Genomic DNA, 17482 nt, shown 5'->3' on the forward strand with positions numbered 1-17482 from the left:
TAAGCATGGCCCTGTATTGGTTATTAGACATGTTATGTCAGACCCTAAATAAAATACATCAGATAAAAGTAGAGTTTTTTACAAGGAATTCTCATATTTTTTGCAAAATCTACTGTTATTGGATTAACCTGTCACTGCAGCATGTAACTAAAGATACTTGAAAAGAACAAAGCATTGGTCAGAACTCAAAGAGGATCCTACAGCAATAATCCACTGAACTCCTTCACTTACCTAAGAGAAAGCCTCCTTCCCAACATCTATAAAAAATGAGTGGTGGTGCTCTAAGCACAGATCTGACTCTTGGAGTGCAGAAGAGGCAGAGAATTGCAGGTTGGTAAAGGATTCTAACCCAGCAGGTTGTTGAGAAGGAAGCTGATTCCTGATCCATTTTAACAACAGTCACTTCCCATACTCACTAAAGCTACCAGGTTCCTGTCACACACCCCATCTCTACAATTACCTGCCAACTGCTGTTGCAGAACTACAAAGATGAGTTACTCCAGGGGGAGTAGTTTATCACTCCATGACACTGTTTTGTGACAGATGGATAATAAAAGCAAAGGCACACAGCAAGAAGCCCTGTTTTCTCTCCTTAGAGAAACGAAGAGCCCCACGGTTCCACTCTCTGTTACTAACTGATCCTCAGCATCAATTCAACACACCAGTGATTGTCCTTGTTTTTCAAATGCACCATAATCTTTTGAAATATGAATTAGCTAAATGTAATTGTATTTTCAGAAAATTGAGGCTTACCATATATTATCATCAATTTTCAGGGAGCCTGCTACTTCTGTCATAACTGGGGGGAATTTCTCTCAACAATAGATGGTGATGATATACTTAGAAAAATATCTGTACTGTTCACATATGATAAGACCAGGTGGGGTTGAGCAATAGAAATCCAACTATTAATAACAGTGATAATAGCATATACTTAATTGAACAATTCTCCTTTCTTCTCTTCCATCCTACATAGAATTTAATTTACATCTTAATAAGCTGAACAAAAATAATGGAGGGTCATATTTTTCTGTGATGTGAGCAGAGAAAACCCTTTAGGTAGAGAGTAAAATATAACATCAGAGGGAAAAAAATTACAAATTCTATGTTTGAACATGAGCAAGACTAAACTGTTCTGGATCTTATGGCAAATTCTCCCTGGAAAAACCATGAAGAAAATTTAGCAGCCCAGACCTTCAATCAAAATTGAGGTCATTGTAGTCATTGGAGGTCATTATTTAAAAAAAAAGACTTGATTAATCTTCCTTCAATAAATCTAATACTCAGGCAATTTAAAGGAATATGAATTTCATTTTCTTTACCTGATAAGTTAACAATATAAAGTAATTACAGACATATCTATTTTGATCTGAATGACATTATATCAAATTCTGTATTGAATATGTAGTTCTATCAGATAAAATAAATCAGTGGAGAGCTACAAATACCCCCAAATCAGAAAAATATTTTCTCTAGGAAGAATCATGTTTAGCAATATTTCCCAAAATGCTTCCTTGTATTATGAGAAGAAGGATTTTTTTCTTTTGAAGTTAATGCCAAGGGTCTAGGTTGGAAAAGGTAACACTACTTAGACATGCATGCATAATGGTGAGATTGTATTAACCCAAGAGAAAATACAAATATCCACAAGGTTACTTTATTGGAGTTAGATTTCCTATCAATCTATAGTCTATATTTTTTCAAATCTAGACATTCCAACTTGGAAAACATGAGGCACATGCAAAGGATAAATGTCAAGCTGATCATTATGCTAACAAATATCATGTCCCATTTGCAGTGCAGCTTCACCTGTTGGGCAAGGTTGCAACATGCAGGCACAGAGCTGCTTGCCAGAGAAGGACTGGGAATGAGCAGTGTCTCTGCTCATTTTTTTTTTTTTTTGGTACTAAGGGTTGAACTCAGGGCCACTCAACCACTGAGCCACATCCCCAGCCCTATTTTGTATTTTATTTAGAGACTTGGTCTCTCTGAGTTGCTTAGTGCCTCACCATTGCTAAGGATGGTTTTGAACTTCTGATCCTCCTGCCCCAGCCTCCCAAGTCACTGGGAGTAGAGGCATGCCCCACTGCACCTGGCTTGCCTCTGTTCTTGATAGCCATGGGAACTTGATTAGAACTACTAAGATTTTAGTTGGCCAGCCAATGCATTTCCTTCCCAAAGTTGGATACAAATAAATGGACCGAGGGGCAGATATGTTGAGATTAAATATCATTTTGTAAGAAGTATTAATGAACATAGAATATTTAAAAGAATGTGCAAAAAGATTAATAAGTAAATTCAGTATGATTTAAGGATATGGAGCTGGTATATGAATATCAATAGTATTCTATGCACTAGAAACAAACATTTTTTTGGTAAATTTAAAATTGAGGTAGTACCAGAAAAATCAAACGTTTAGAATCTGAACTCTGAAAACTATGAAGCAGTGCTAGGATAAATTTATTAACTTTGTGGAAGTTACATAGGTGTGTACAAATGTGGAGATTTATTGACCAGTACACTAAAGATTTTTGCACTTTACTTTAGGTGAGTTTTATTTCAATGAAAAAGTTATTAAAAGTTGAAAGAAAAACCCCAACAAAAAATCAAATGGAATAGAAATATAAATTAATGGATAAGATATGTGCCTACAAATTACTTTTGAATATTTTATCTCAGAATTGGGTTGACTAACTATCTAGTCACTGGTACTGCTGAACTTAGCCCAGTAGTATAGCCCATATTGACTATAGAACAGAGAACCAGCCAGAACCTTGGAGTCAAGTGCCTGGCTCCAAATGAAGGAAACAGTTGGGCTGAGCATGTCTTGTTTCTTTTTCTAATCCACTAATAAAAGCAAGTCACTCCTCTCCTTGTTAGGTAAGGAGGGAGGTACGAGGTGTTCCACAGTAAGTTCCTTCATGAAGAATGTTGAGGTGAAGAGAAAGAAAGACCTTCCTCCAAGCCATGACTTGACTTCTCTGTACTTTAATTTTCACATTTGTCAAATGATAATGTGGTTTTGTGAGCACTAAAAAAAAGATAATGTGTGTGAATGGCTCTGCATATACCAGTAAATGTGGGATTGGAGAAATAACACATTGAACTTGAAGGGAAAGAGGCTTTCAGGAAGATAGTCTAATCCATTTGTGCTATTTTAGTTAGGAAACTAAGACCTGAGGAGGTCAAGACTCTTATCCATGTTCCATGGCTTGCTGAAAATAGATAGTTGATAGACTATATATGGAAGATTCTCATCAGTCCAGGTTCCTGCTCCAGAGTTTCTTCTGCTATAACACTCTGCTGAATAACCATCCTAAATGGTGATGGATAGAACTACATACATTTCTCCCAACCACCATGAAATTCCTGTTTTCAGAAGGTACAATGCCTAATCCTGCCTCTATGGGAGCTCCATGTGCTGCTACGCTCGGGTAGCAATTTAAAGTCATCATGCTGGGGCTGGGGATGTGGCTCAAGCGGTAGCACGCTCGCCTGGCATGCGTGCGGCCCAGGTTCAATCCTCAGCACCACATACCAACAAAGATGTTGTGTCTGCCGAGAACTAGAAATAAGTATTGAAAATTCTCTCTCCCTCTCTCTCTCTCTCTCTCTCTCTCTCTCTCTCTCTCTCTCTCTCTCTCTCTCTCTCTCCTCTCTCACTCTCTCTTTAAAAAAAAGTCATCATGCTTTTGCAATAAGAACAAGATTACTATTTGCAATCAAGGTAGCTATTTTCACAATCCATTGTGAAGCAGTTAGACAGGTATTCTTTTGAAAGCAAATAAACAGTCGACCTCAATTATTTGGTTCCATTTAGCATATTAGAAAAGGTAATGGTTTAATGACACCCTAGTGGTCTAAAATAGTTAACGCATCACAGAAAATGAATCATGAAATTCCCTTCTCACTAATAACTCTGAGACTAGTGTTATGAAAAGGCACTAAACCCCAGGGAATCAGTGTTTTCACCTTCCTACCAAGTGGAAATGTTATTCGTTTTTTATTTTCTATTCATTGGTCATGAAAGCATAAGCTCTTGTGGGAAGCAGGGAACCCTGTAATATATCTTGTTTATCAGATAATGAGTCCTTGTAACATTATCTGAGACAGTTTCTTTAAAAAAGAAAATGGTCCTATAAAGGCCATTGATTTTCCAATTGTATGTCCCATGATTCCAAATGATCTCTCTTTAGACTGGAACCAACAGGGATGAGATTGGGGTAGAGCTGAAGAGACAGTTCTTAACTGTGGTCATCTCCCTTGTCATGTGCAGAGCCAGTGGATTGACAGGGTAAGGAAGTATGTGTGCTCACTTCAGATTGTCACAAACACAAAGCTGTTTGTGTTTATTTTGGAAAAGTTTATGAGCTAATACCTTGCAAATATCTGACAGGATGAGCTTCTGCATCACAATTTGTTATCAAGAGATGGATGCCAACATTTCTGGTCAGAGAGGCAGCTGAATCCATGTGGAACAGTTCCAGGGAGAAGCCCCCAAATTGACTTGGCCAATGTGCTGTTGTACAGCCGAGTGTCTTTTCCTCTGCAATCAGAAGAGTGCCTCCTCTGTAGGTTTCTATGTGCACCATGCGGTCTCTGAGTGTAACAGAAAGAACAAGGACTGAGAACGCATTTGTTCCCATGTTCTACCATACTCTTTCCTTGTCTTTAAAATGGTGAAAATTAATGTTTATTTGACAGGATAATAGTGAACATTCAATTTCTCTTATTATCATAGATAGCTAACTGACACTCAAAAATTATTGTAGATATTTGCCATTAAAATTAGATAAATGTAAAAATTGGTTAAAAGTAATAAAATATTATACTGATTATTTATAAATATGTATTTGTGCATAAATCTTACCCATTACAACATCAGTAGGTGGATATAGTTAGAGGGCACATGGCTCAAGACACATGTATTGGTTTCCTCAAATTTGCCTTGTTTGGTCACCTTGTTTATGTTCTGGAAAAATATCATTATTAACACTCACTTTCACTTTGAAAAGTGACCCAGTTTGGGTAAGCTTATTATCACCTTAAATAAGGACCAAAAAGAAAACACTATTCTCACAGAGATCTAGGAAGGTTAATATCTTAGTGCTGATGGATGAAGAATCCACAAGACAGCCACTGCATTAAGACATTTGAACTGGGAACACCAACATGATTGTTCATCTTTATATAATAAATCTTAAATAGTGATTATTAAAACAAGAACAGTAAATCCAGAGGCTATAAGGTTTATCTCTAATAGAGAATTTTCCATTTGGTACAAGATGTGTGTTTATTTTCCTACTATTTGATCCTGATGTTAATTTTAATACCTCCAAATTCAGGTGGGTGTTTTCAGTATTAATTAAGATCATTTAAGTTTCTGCAACATTGAAGGTTTTGGGGTGCCTCCCTATCTCTGTCTCCTGGAAATGTCTCTGGTTCTAGCAGCTTTAGTATTTAGCTCCAGTATATGGGGGCTTGGGGTAACCTATAAAGGCTTATTTAAAACTTATCAGAAAATGGCCCTAATTTACTTTTCTTATCCTATTAAGATTGGAAATTGAGGGAAAGAAAACTTAACATTAAAGGCCCAGGTTCTGGGTGACAGACAGAAGTTACCCTATTTTGATGATGTTGTAATTTTTTTAATGAGGATCTCTTCTTTCTGTCTTATATAATTTTCCATGCTTATTCTGTAAGTATTGATGTTAAAATGCCCCTTTTCTATTACTCCTCATTTCTTCTTGGAAAATTTTCTTTCAATTTGGAAAATATTGCACTTTCGTAAATTATACTTTTAGCAATGTCTTATCAAGCAAAGTTGGAAAGAGGGTTTAAATTGAATCTCTTTCCCCTTCAACCTGGTCTGAGAATTTTGTGTATTATTCTTAGGATAGATACACATATATTGTCACATTTTCAATTACACCTAAATCAGCCTTTAAATGGAACTCTTTGGAAATTTCTATTTTTATCTGAAGCCCAACATCAAGGGCAAACCTTTTTGTCTTTCCTTCTAAAGACTTCAAGCTCTCCAACTTCCTAAAAATCCTCTGATTGTCTTCAGCTCTAGAATCTTAGTGTCCAGTGAACTGTTTAGGCTGAAGCAAAGAGGATCTGACAGGAGAGAGCATCACATTCTTCACCCATAAAGAGCTGAGCCTTCTGACTTTCTAGAACTAGACGTTGGGAACGTAACACTTAGACCCTTCACTACACACTCAGATAGCCACTGCAGAAAAGCAGACATCTGGAACTAAGTAGAAAGTCTGCTTTATGCCAGTGGTGTGCTCCAAATCCATTTTGTTTTCTAAAACTTGTTACCTTTATTTCATCAAATCCAGATGGTCTCCAAATTTTTCATCCATATGCAAGTCCTAAAGTTTAAACTTCCAATATGGAGTTTAGATCTGAAGCCATAGGTTTCCTGTGAAATGGTTGGCAATTGAGAAATGTTTATTCACATGCAGCATGGGTAGAGATAATCACAGTGCTTTTGAAATTTAAAATATATATGTATATTTTATATTTTTTATATAACTTATATTATATTATATATATGTTAAAAGATGAATGATAACACGAATGTGTAGTACAACTCCTCTCTCAAGAGATATTTTAATTGGGTATCTAATAGCAATATATGATTTAAATATTTCTGCATTGTCAATCATATAGAAGAAATTCATACTACCTAGTTCTTCTAAATTGGGGGCTTTGTGGCCCTAGAGATGATAAAAATAGTGAAATCACCAAATGAAATATCAGGGGTTAGATAATGCCAAACAGGAATTACCATGAATTGCAGGTTGTCACAAAGGATACAGTACCATGATACAGGAGACTTTTAATATAAGCTCCTGTGAATCAAAAGCAAATTCAAGTTATTTCCTTTGCTCTTTAAGGATTTGCTTATAATACATGAAAACTTTTTTTATTTTTACCTCTGTGAAGTTTGTTCTATATTGCATAAAGCCATTATTGAGTTCAGAAAATGAAACTGCATGAAACATTTTGTAGGTAGAATACATCAAAGCCACTCCAAAGTATGAAGTTTGCACAGGTGGCCTTGGCTTTGCCACTGCCATTACTCTTTCCCTTCTCTGAAAGCCCTGGAAGTACTTGACACGTACACATACAGACATGGTCTTCATGATTGTGACCTCGGCAGTGATCTGTTTCTATTGTTGCAGGCAATGAAAGCTTAGAAGACAACTATGTCCAGGACAGCAAGATGGGGTTTGTCATCAACGCCATCTATGCCATGGCACATGGGCTACAGAACATGCACCATGCCCTCTGCCCTGGCCACGTGGGACTCTGTGATGCCATGAAGCCCATTGACGGCAGGAAACTCCTGGACTTCCTCATCAAGTCCTCATTCATCGGCGTGTCTGGAGAGGAAGTGTGGTTTGATGAGAAGGGAGATGCTCCCGGAAGGTAAAGCAGTCTTTTCTGTGACAGATCTAAATAACTTTTTAACTCTTCCCATTGCCTAGATGGTAGTTAGGTCTCCATTTGATTCTGTGGGTTCTCAATGTCATGAAGAGATAGATTCAACAAGATAGCTGAAAAGGTAGGTCTAGTATCACATGGAAATTACCAAAGTACACACTGCCTTTTGAAATACTTCCTAGTAACCCCCCAAGAACATTGCATCTTGCCAGTGCCACCCCCCTACCCAGCTCTCATTTGGTCCTTCCCTCAGAAGGACTGGAACCTCCCTGGAAGCCTAAGAAACTAAAGAGACTTACACCTGACATGCAGATCACCCCAGGAACTGCCTGTACCCAGCCAACATCAAACTGATCGATTAATTGGTCTCAGTGCTATTACGAATAGTACACCTACTTAAGTAGCTTACTATGTGAAGAGATCCAAGTCCTATACATGCATTCTTTTTTCTCAGGCTAACTTAAGTTATTGTTAATATATTTCTTGGAACAAGAAAGGAAAGAATTTTCTTTCTGGAATTTAGTCTCTAATGGTTTTCAAAAATTAATCAAATGAGAGATGAGGAAAATTAAACTTTAATTTGTGTGTGTGTGTGTGTGTGTGTGTGTGTGTGTGTGTGTATGCATGCACATGCTTATATAATTCCCCAAACTCTTTTGACATACAGTAAATTCTACAACACTCACTTTGATATCACCAGTCTGCTCATATGTCACTGGTACATAGAGAATGATGTTAGTATCAAGAGTAGCTATGTTCATTCAAACAAATTTTCCTAGGAAAGGAATAATCAGAATAATAGGAGAAAAAGTGAAACCTGCAGTAGAAGCAAAAAGGCCTTCCGCCTGGCTGCTATGTAGTAGGTTCATAATCTTCTAGGCCCTGTTACTTTTCAGTTTATGGTTTGTATAGATGGAACATCAAATCACTGAATTCTCACTGCCTTAGGTCTATCATTATCCTTCTCTGACAGATGATAAAGTTGAGTGTCGGAGAAACTAAGCAACTCACCCAAGGTAACACAGAGGGCCATTGGTAGAGGCAGTGTAGTCTGGGTCTGGAGTTTATAAGCTAATTGTAAAATTAGGCAAAACTTCTAGCAACTTTCTTAATGTCATTGTGGAAGTACTGAGAACCCAAATCCTTCTCCAGATGTCTCTTCTTTACATGTAAACTTTAATTCCTACATTTGGAGAGTTCCTTATGGGGGCTAAGTGGAATCTCTCTATTAAAATACAACTGCTCTAGGAAGGAAAGTGACATGTCACAGTCAACAATTAAAATGAATTTGTAGGATACCCCCCAAGCTGCCAGAAAAGTGGGAGCAGATTTTGATCAGAACTTGAGGATAGATGATCCAGGGCTTGGGAATGTGGAAAGCTTCACAGTGCTGATTACCTTAGGAAGTGATACCAGGAAGAACAAATAGGTCTGAAATTCAGAACAGGAACCACCTACTTTGCTAAGCCCACCACTGTAATCCTGCCTTCCAATGGAAATGAGGCTCAGTACAGGGTCAAATTTGCAATGCTAATCTTCCTTTATGATTCCAGAAGAAAGCATATGCCCAGCCCAGGGCAAGATACATTTTTTTACATTTCATAAATACAAATTTCCTCCTCCTTTTTCTCTTTGTAACTTATCCAAAAGGTAGTGCATAATTTTAGCTTGTATCTCTTCCATCTGTAATTATATATTTAAATTGTGAACTTTCCCCTGGGTCCCTTTTCAGGGATCATTTCCTCCTGTTTGGAATTGGTCAGCTTCATCTGTGATCAGTTCCTGTTTCAACCACCTCCCTCTGCTTCCAGCTCCTGTCATACCATTGCTCATGCCTCTGGTCCCTCTTGTAGTTATTTTAGTTAATCATTGCACAACATAAACCGAATGCAATGAGAGGATGCTGTGAAGATGCAATTTACAGCATGAGCATATTCCAAATAAAGGCCAACATGCCAGGAAGGAATCCTGGGGTTAAGAGCAAAGAGCAGCTTTTATTAACACACACAGCATAGGGAGGCTCTTTTCTGTAAGTCAATATTTTTCTTTTGGTATGTTTTAGTATTTTCCCACAGAACCCCTCCAGCATTTGGAACTTTTTTAAAAATGTGTTTTCGTACCAAAAATACTGTGGATTTTGAGGTCCCTAAATGTAAATAAAGTGTGAACTAATTTCCTCTATGAAAGTGCAAAACTAAAGAAGTTGAAATAAAAGTCTTAGGAAACTGACTTACAGAAAAACCTTATTCTAAAGCTACTATTGCAGCAAAGCCTTCATTGAAAATTCAAAGAAAGTGTCATGGCATACTATGAAATAAAACACCAAAAAAATTTAATGAAATTGAAAAGAAAACTACTCCATAGAATATTTGCAGTAGGTTCTATAGCCATAGTGAGCTTAAAATGGAAAGATATTAGACGTACAGATTAGTGCCTTTGAGCACAGAAAGAGTGTGAGCTCACAATTAATATCCATTCAAATACCACTCAGTTATTCTGAAGAACATTCTGGCATGCTTCAGTAACAAGAGGCATAATAACTCTTGCTGAAGCCAAAATAGCACAAAATTGAAGGATGAGCTCCAGGTGCACTGGTCTCTCTTCTCACTCTTGGTAAGCTTTGCTCACAGCACAAGGGGACACTTCCTGTACACTGGGCTCCTTTCTTTCAGGAGACAGCTCTTATAGGAATCGCCTGAATCTGGACATGGAGAAGCCACAAGCTACCCTGTGCATGACAGGATGCTTTCACACATTGAGAACAGGCAGAAAAGTCAATAAATTGAAAAGTCAATAACAAACGGGGTCAGATACAGCAAATAGGCTTTGAAAGCCAACTTAGGCTTAAGGGTAGTAGAATCCCTGAGTGAAATGCTGAGAAAGACCGTGCGCCTGAGTCAGGTATAGAGAGAAATAATTCCAGGATGACTCAGGCAACAGCATGGGGGAATGAAGATGAGAAAGAGGAAAATCAGTTGGTTAACCATTATGTATTTCCTTAGGTCATGCACCAACAGCAAGATACCATGACCTGTATTCTATATAGCCCAGTAGGGGGAGGATTCCTCATAGGTACTACAGAAAAGAATCCCACTACAGAGCTAGGAAGAGAAAGCCAGACGTAGAGTGTTGGCACATGACCACATGAGTTATAGTTTGTTTGCTTAGAGTGAACATCAACATGGAAAGTAGATGTAGGAATACTAGAGAATTTTTAATGACTGAGAGACAAATGGTTATGCCAACACAAATGCCTTCTCCAGTTTTGTTTATTTATATTAATGGAAAGAACTGAAGTATTTTAGAGTATCCATGGAAATGCAAATATGAATGATTCTGTGATATTGCCTTGCACATTATCTTAGTCCATTTGGGCAGTTACAACAGAATATCATAGAAGGTTGGCATATAAACAAAAGAAAATTATTGCTTCCAAGTCTGGAGGCAGAAAGTCCAAGATCAAGGCCCTAAGAGATTTGGTGTCTGGTGAAGTGTCACACTCTGAGTCATAGACGTAAGCTTCTAACTGTGTCTTTATGTGGTGGAATGGAGAAGGGAGTTTTATTTGGGGACCGGGGCAAGGCTTTTGTAAAGACACTAATCTCGCTAATGAGGGCTCTGCCCCATCTCTTAACCCCATCACTATGGGGGTAGAATTTCAACAAACATTGGAACCATAGAACCTTTGCATTAGTGCCAACTATAAAGTGGTTTTGTACATGCCTTATGTTCTTAAATCCTCACAAGAAACCCATGAAGCTCAAAGACTTTAGTGACATTGCCAAGTAGTGTAACCTATGGTTAAAATGTTAGAGAAGCACCAACTCATTCATTCTGATATTAAGTTCTCTGTTCTTTCCATTGCATTGAAGAATTCTCCAGCTCTCCATGCAGGAAATGATGAGGCCTTGCCCCCAGAATCTGCTTTGGCTGCAGTAAAGATTTCTTAAAAAATGAAAAAGAAAAGATATACAGTGGCATCATTACTACTGGGGGGAGCTTAAATGTAGGTTTGCCGTTGCAAAGCATTTCAGCATTGAAACTTACTAAAGTAACTGACACCAGTTATTAGGTTCCAGAAACGTTTGTCCTGATCAGGGAAGAGATCAGTTTAAATGTCAATGCATAAGAGGTCATAACCCTAACAACCTTATGCATTAAATATACCTTTCTGAGTTTTCTGGTTCTATTAGTGCCTAAAAAAGTTTCCAAATTTGGTAAAACAACCCTCTTTTTATCCAGTGTAATGAAAATGGCAATTCAATGTGAAAAGGAATGGAATATAAGTAACCAAATATAGTTATTAATATTCTTATGGATTGTTACTTGTTCAAAGATTAACTTAGTGGATTATAATTTGAAGGAGATCATCAATACATATAGAATTCCTTTTTGGAGGATGAGCAGAAAGACATTTATGAGAGTAACATATTCCTTATCAACTGTTGATGATACACAGATCCATTCTGGAAAATCAGAAGAAACATTAGAAATAAACTAAAATGTTTACAGTATCTGGAGTTAGGATGTGCAATGATTCTAGCTTTTATCTGTCTTCAATTAAAATATATTTAATATATTTCTTTGTTTTCTACATGATGTCCGTATCCTACAAGACTCACAGGCTCTTTCCCCTGTAGGTATGATATCATGAATCTGCAGTACACTGAAGCTAATTGCTATGACTATGTACATGTTGGAACCTGGCATGAAGGAGTGCTGAACATAGATTATTACAAAATCCAGATGAATAAGAGTGGAATGGTACGGTCTGTGTGCAGTGAGCCTTGCTTAAAGGGTCAGATAAAGGTGAGCCACCTCTGCGTTCTTGGACTGTATTATCAAGAAGGTCTACCACTGAGACATTATTGAGGGAAAAGGAACATTATTGAGAGAAAAGGAATTTTAAAACAAGGCTATGCAGAAAGGGTGTGCCAGGCTACCTGCTTGTACTCCTGTGTTTAGATAAAATAGAAAAACAAAGAAAGCATTAGGAAAGGGAATAGGTAAACTATTCTAATAGTTTAGAATATTTAAATCGCTTTTATTTTAATCATGTTGATAAACTGGGAACTTACATATACTGTAGGCAGCAAGGAAATAAAGAATCAAATTAAAACTTGAAATGGAAGGAAATGTGAAAACCAAAGTCAAAACCAATATTGCTGCTGAGTCATGGTTTCAGTTATGACTGAATAAAGTTCTGGGGCTCTACGGCATGGTTTAGATGGATGTATTAATTAATTTGACTGTGGTAATCATCATACGATGCATAGATGCATCAAATTATCATGTGGTTCACTTTGAATATACACAATTTTGTCAATTAAACATTTTAAAATTAAAAAAAAATTTTAAGTAGAAGTAAATGTGGGAAAAAAGCCAATAATAGTGCTTAGTCATTGTTCTAGCAATTGTTAAAGAAGGTAAAAGCTGAGCAATGTCAAATAAGCACAAAACTAAAATAACAGAAGTTGAAATGAGGTAACATAAGAAGCTTGGCATGTCACTTCCTTTTTCTCTATCAAGTCCTTTGATTCTTCTGAAATGAAATTTTTTTTCTCTAACCAAGAGAAAGTCCCCACTTTCTAATTATATCCAGGACTTTGGGTGGGAAGAAATGAAGTAGAATAAGTGAACCATAAGTTTACCGTATTAAGAAAGCTGGAGTAAATGCAGACATATATTATCTGGTGTGCTAGAGAGAATTCTCAGTGATGAGGCTTGGAGCAGCACTCTTTGTATGCCATGCTATTTCAATCAAAGTGGATGATGCACAGGGAAATGGAGCAGAGGGAGGGATTGCGAACTGGCAGGGGTGAGGATTAGATGAACTAATAGGTCTTTCCCATCTCTAATTTTCTGTGATTCATCTTGGGGAGAAGACAGACTGTCACGTAAATGTCACACAGCACAGCTGGAGCTGGAGTAGATGGTGTGTGAGGCTCTGGCACCCTCACAGAGCCACGGTGCCGCTATGTCATCTCTACCTTGCAGGGACCCTACAGAAGAGATGTCCTTAGTAAGCGTAAGGTTCTGATGGCAAGGATCTAGTCATGTAGTATATGACTTTGGGTGTATATTCTGGAGAAGTCTTATTTCAACTTCCAAGAAAAGGTGGAAGATTATGGGCCAGGAACAGTTCTTGTCAAATGACATGAGCTGTTCTGGCGGACAAATTCTCAGTGACTCCAGCCACTGTGAGAAAGCAGTAAGTTTCTGAGACAAATCACCCTAGTTTTAAATATCTTGTACCTTTTCTGCAGAAGTTATATAAAAATATTTGTCAATTACCAAGACAACTAGCCAATCAGATTATTCTCTACTCTAGTGCTGTGTCAGGATGCAATGCTAAAGGGCTCCTGCCATGACCGTGGCTAATCTTTGAGTTTATAGGTGCTGGGGTTTAGATATGGCTTGGGTGTGTTCCCCAAAGATTCCTGTGCTGGAAGTTTGTTCATCAATGTGATGATGTTAGAATGTGGTAGAATATTGAAGAGCTGGGGCTTAGTAGGCGGTAATTAAGTCACTGGGGCCATCACCCTCAGAAGACATTTATGCCAGTCCACAGAGTGTTAGTTCTTGTGAGAGTATATTGCTATGAAGTGAGGACACCCCACATGCTCGACCCCTTCTGCACCCAGCAGTTCCCGTTTTATTTCTCCTCCATGTTTTGATGCAGCCAGAGGAGGCTTCACTAGAAGCCAAACAGAACCATTCGGTTTGAACCTCCCATTTCTGAAACTGTGAGATAAACACATCTCTTTTCTTTGTAAATTATTCAGCCTCCAGTATTTTGTTTCAGCGACAGAAAAATGGACTAACAGAGTGGATTATGGGAAGATTTGACCCAAGGAGTTCTTATATAGCTGGTGTAGTATCAGGCAATTCACTGTTAGTTTCTAATCTATACCAAAGAGTTTCTGCAGTGTTAAGAATGATCCTAAGCCAATCCAGTGTGTATGAGAAACAACTCTGTTTCTCCCTCAACAGCCATTTCTTCTGGAATTCTTTCACATGGGGCCATCTGGTGGTATGCAGAAGTATGTCCTTTGAAATCCAGAAGCTCCAAACTTCTTGTCCTTTACCATAAGATGCCAGACTAATGGATTCTGGTTGTATCGTCTTTTCTTGATGTTGAGAAAAACAAAACAAAACAAAACCACCACATCTGAGAACTGACACCACATATAGAGGGGAATGCAGAAGTTTGAGCTCTTATACTTCTCTGACCCAAAGGGTGTCACATGTTTGACTCAGGCCTCCTTTCCAGTGTGGATATAGCATTGATTCTGCTTCATGGACAACCACTGTGAAACAGTCTATGAAACCCCTTCAGGAGATAAGGGGGGGGGGAACGGCAGAAAAAATAATTGTTTCAAGGATTCTCTGTGCTCCAGCTCCCTGTCATAATTCTCTCCTGTTGCTCTGAGTGCTGGCAAGCCATGCCTGAGTGTCACATACCATGTGTATTCCCACTTGCGCATTCCAGAAGAGAGGCCTCTTTCCTCCTCAAATTCAGAGGCAAGGCTGTCTGCCGACATCTTTCTGCCTAAATACTGAAGTATTTCTGGCAGTGAGTTTGTGTTATACCCAGTCAGTATCATCAAAGGAGATCCCAGAAATCATTGCTGAGCCATTACAGAGCACTCACAATAAGTGCAAATCTCTCGGGGGCCAATTTTAGAAATATTGTGTGCCCTGCAGGAGGAAAATATGCCAGTTCTTAGTAGCACCAGGAGAGGGGTGTGGTGGTGTTTGTTTCCCATAAACACCTTGGGAGGTAAAGAAACAAATGAAATCTGAATCCCATTTACCAAATAATGGCACTTACATTCTAATACCACTAATTTGCCCCCTACCAGGCCCAGGATGCAGAAAGCTAAATCTCAGTAGCCACCATGAAGACAGGAGAGAGGCAGCTTCAAGGTGACTGTCAAACATGCATTTATATCAAGTGGGAAATAAAGTCTTTAGGAAAAGGCTACTCAGTTTTAATATCCAATGCCATTTAAAATGCTAAAATAATAATTGGATGTCTTTCCTGACAACGTATAGAACTTTCTTATGATAATTTCCTTAGAAGTGTTTCCTTATGTTACTTATATTTAGAAATATATCTCTTATAAATATAATATCTTATGGAGGAAAAGAATTATTTCAGTAATACCACAAACACAGGCAAATTCAATCATATTCTTTACTGTTATGTATTGTATTAGGATCTTTTCAGGAAGCGTCCATGATATGTGATTCAATAGAGGGAACTTAATATAGGAAACTGGTTACAAAAGCTTTTTAAAAGGAGACACTCAAAGGCACTCTGAGGCAACTCAGAGATGAGCAACAGCGAAAATTCATTCCACTCTCAGGCCAGAGGAAGAATGCACAGCCTCTACCTGAGCTGCTCCTTGAGGTGGAAGACAATTCTATTTTCTCTCTTCAGTTTCCCATCAGTCCATTCTATTTTACCAAACCTATTTAGAAGACAGTTGATAAGAGATCCTGGAAAATGTATTCACAAGTATCTCAGTGCAGGTTCCCTTGAACACTAAAAAGTATGCAATGAATTATTTGGAGATTCAATCTCAGAAAAACAAGAGTGAGAGTGAAAGGGAAGTAAGACAAGAAGGAATGAGGAAAAACAAAAATAAGCAAATAAGCAATAACCAAAAAAAATACCTTATTGAGAAGGACCATGCCTCATTGGCATGACTACTGACTGAGCCTTGCAGAGATCTCAGGGCAGACTATTCACACTACTGGAGAAAAGAGGGGAAAAGAATGAATGTATCTATTTTCTGCTTCCTTTGGTCAAAGTTTATTCTCACATGGAGTTGCATCACCTGACCCCTCAAGTAATGACTGAGGAAGCCAAAATCCATGTCTTCTTACTTGGCTTCCTCTTCTGGTTCTGGAGGTAGTAAGAAGGAAAAGAGCCTGTGTGTCCCCTGTGGTCTGCTAGGGTTTCTGTGAAGGTGAGTCCAGTGGAGGAAGTTCTGGGATCTGGCATGTACTTTCAGAGAGAGAAAGAAAACTGAAGGTGTCTGAAGAAGAAACAATAGTATTAGAGACTGAGCTGGTATTCACAGAAGTGAAGCTGGTGGCCAAGGGCACAGGGGACAAGGGAGGCCAAGAGAGTCTGAGGAAGCAATTTATAGACAATGTCATGCAAGCAAATAACAAGGGTCTGGAGTGACGGGTCTCATATACGGAGTCTGATGCTCTTTTGCTTGTTATGGTGAAGAACAAAAAAGGATGGGAAGGCAAAGGGAGGGAGATCAGGACCGACATCAACCAAGCATGTTCTTGTTCCACTGCAACCGATGCTTTAGCTACATCATTTCAATTACTCCTTGAGACAACTTTTATGAAGCAGGCATTACCACCCTTATTTTACAGATGATGGATCTGAAACTGAGAGGGATTAAGTCTCTTGCTCCTGATCTCTCTCAACTAGAATCTGCCAAAACTGGGCTTGGAGCCATTCCAAAGCTCTTATCATCCTAAGGCCACATGTTGCTAAGCTATCCTTCATTATGTGAACTGGCATGTATCCTACAAATGCAAATTTCAATTTCCAAGCCTTAGTTGCTCAGTAGTTCACACACACAAAAAAATCATAAATAGTGATCCACTTTTAAAACACAGATGGAACAGAATCCAGACTTAAGAAAACAATATTTGTGAAGGAGACAGGGTTTAGTAGAGATAAAAGAAAATGGCAGGGAAGCAAGAGAAAGAACCCTACAGGTTGCTTTCACTGGCCTCTGATCTGTTCTTTCCCCTCTCTCTCCTTTCCCTCTTTTTTTTTCTGTTTTCTTTTTCCTTTAAATGTGTCTTCAGATTATTTTGTCCAAGAAAAGGGTTTGGGGTTGGGAGACTGGGTTGAGAAGTTGATCATTTCTTCTTCTTACCTTCAACCAGCCAAACACAACACCATGTACATGTACAAATCTACCACAGTGAATTCCACCTTTTTGTCTATCTAAGAAGCAGCCATTTTTTAAAACAAAAGAAATAG

At 38.3% G+C, this 17482-nt stretch overlaps 1 protein-coding gene across 1 annotated transcript in view; it reads left to right on the top strand.

Moving 5' to 3' along the window:
• Positions 1–17482, top strand: part of LOC308649502 (metabotropic glutamate receptor 1-like) — a gene marked incomplete at both ends in the record, with an annotated part of 162094 nt that overhangs the window by 53150 nt on the left and 91462 nt on the right. Inside the window, 2 exon segments of the mRNA XM_081295036.1 lie at positions 7197–7443; positions 12099–12267. Of these exon segments, the coding sequence (XP_081151162.1) occupies positions 7197–7443; positions 12099–12267 (416 nt within the window).

This window comes from Spermophilus citellus (assembly GCF_964194105.1).
Source record: "Spermophilus citellus genome assembly, chromosome: 5".
Lineage (NCBI taxonomy): Eukaryota > Metazoa > Chordata > Mammalia > Rodentia > Sciuridae > Spermophilus > Spermophilus citellus.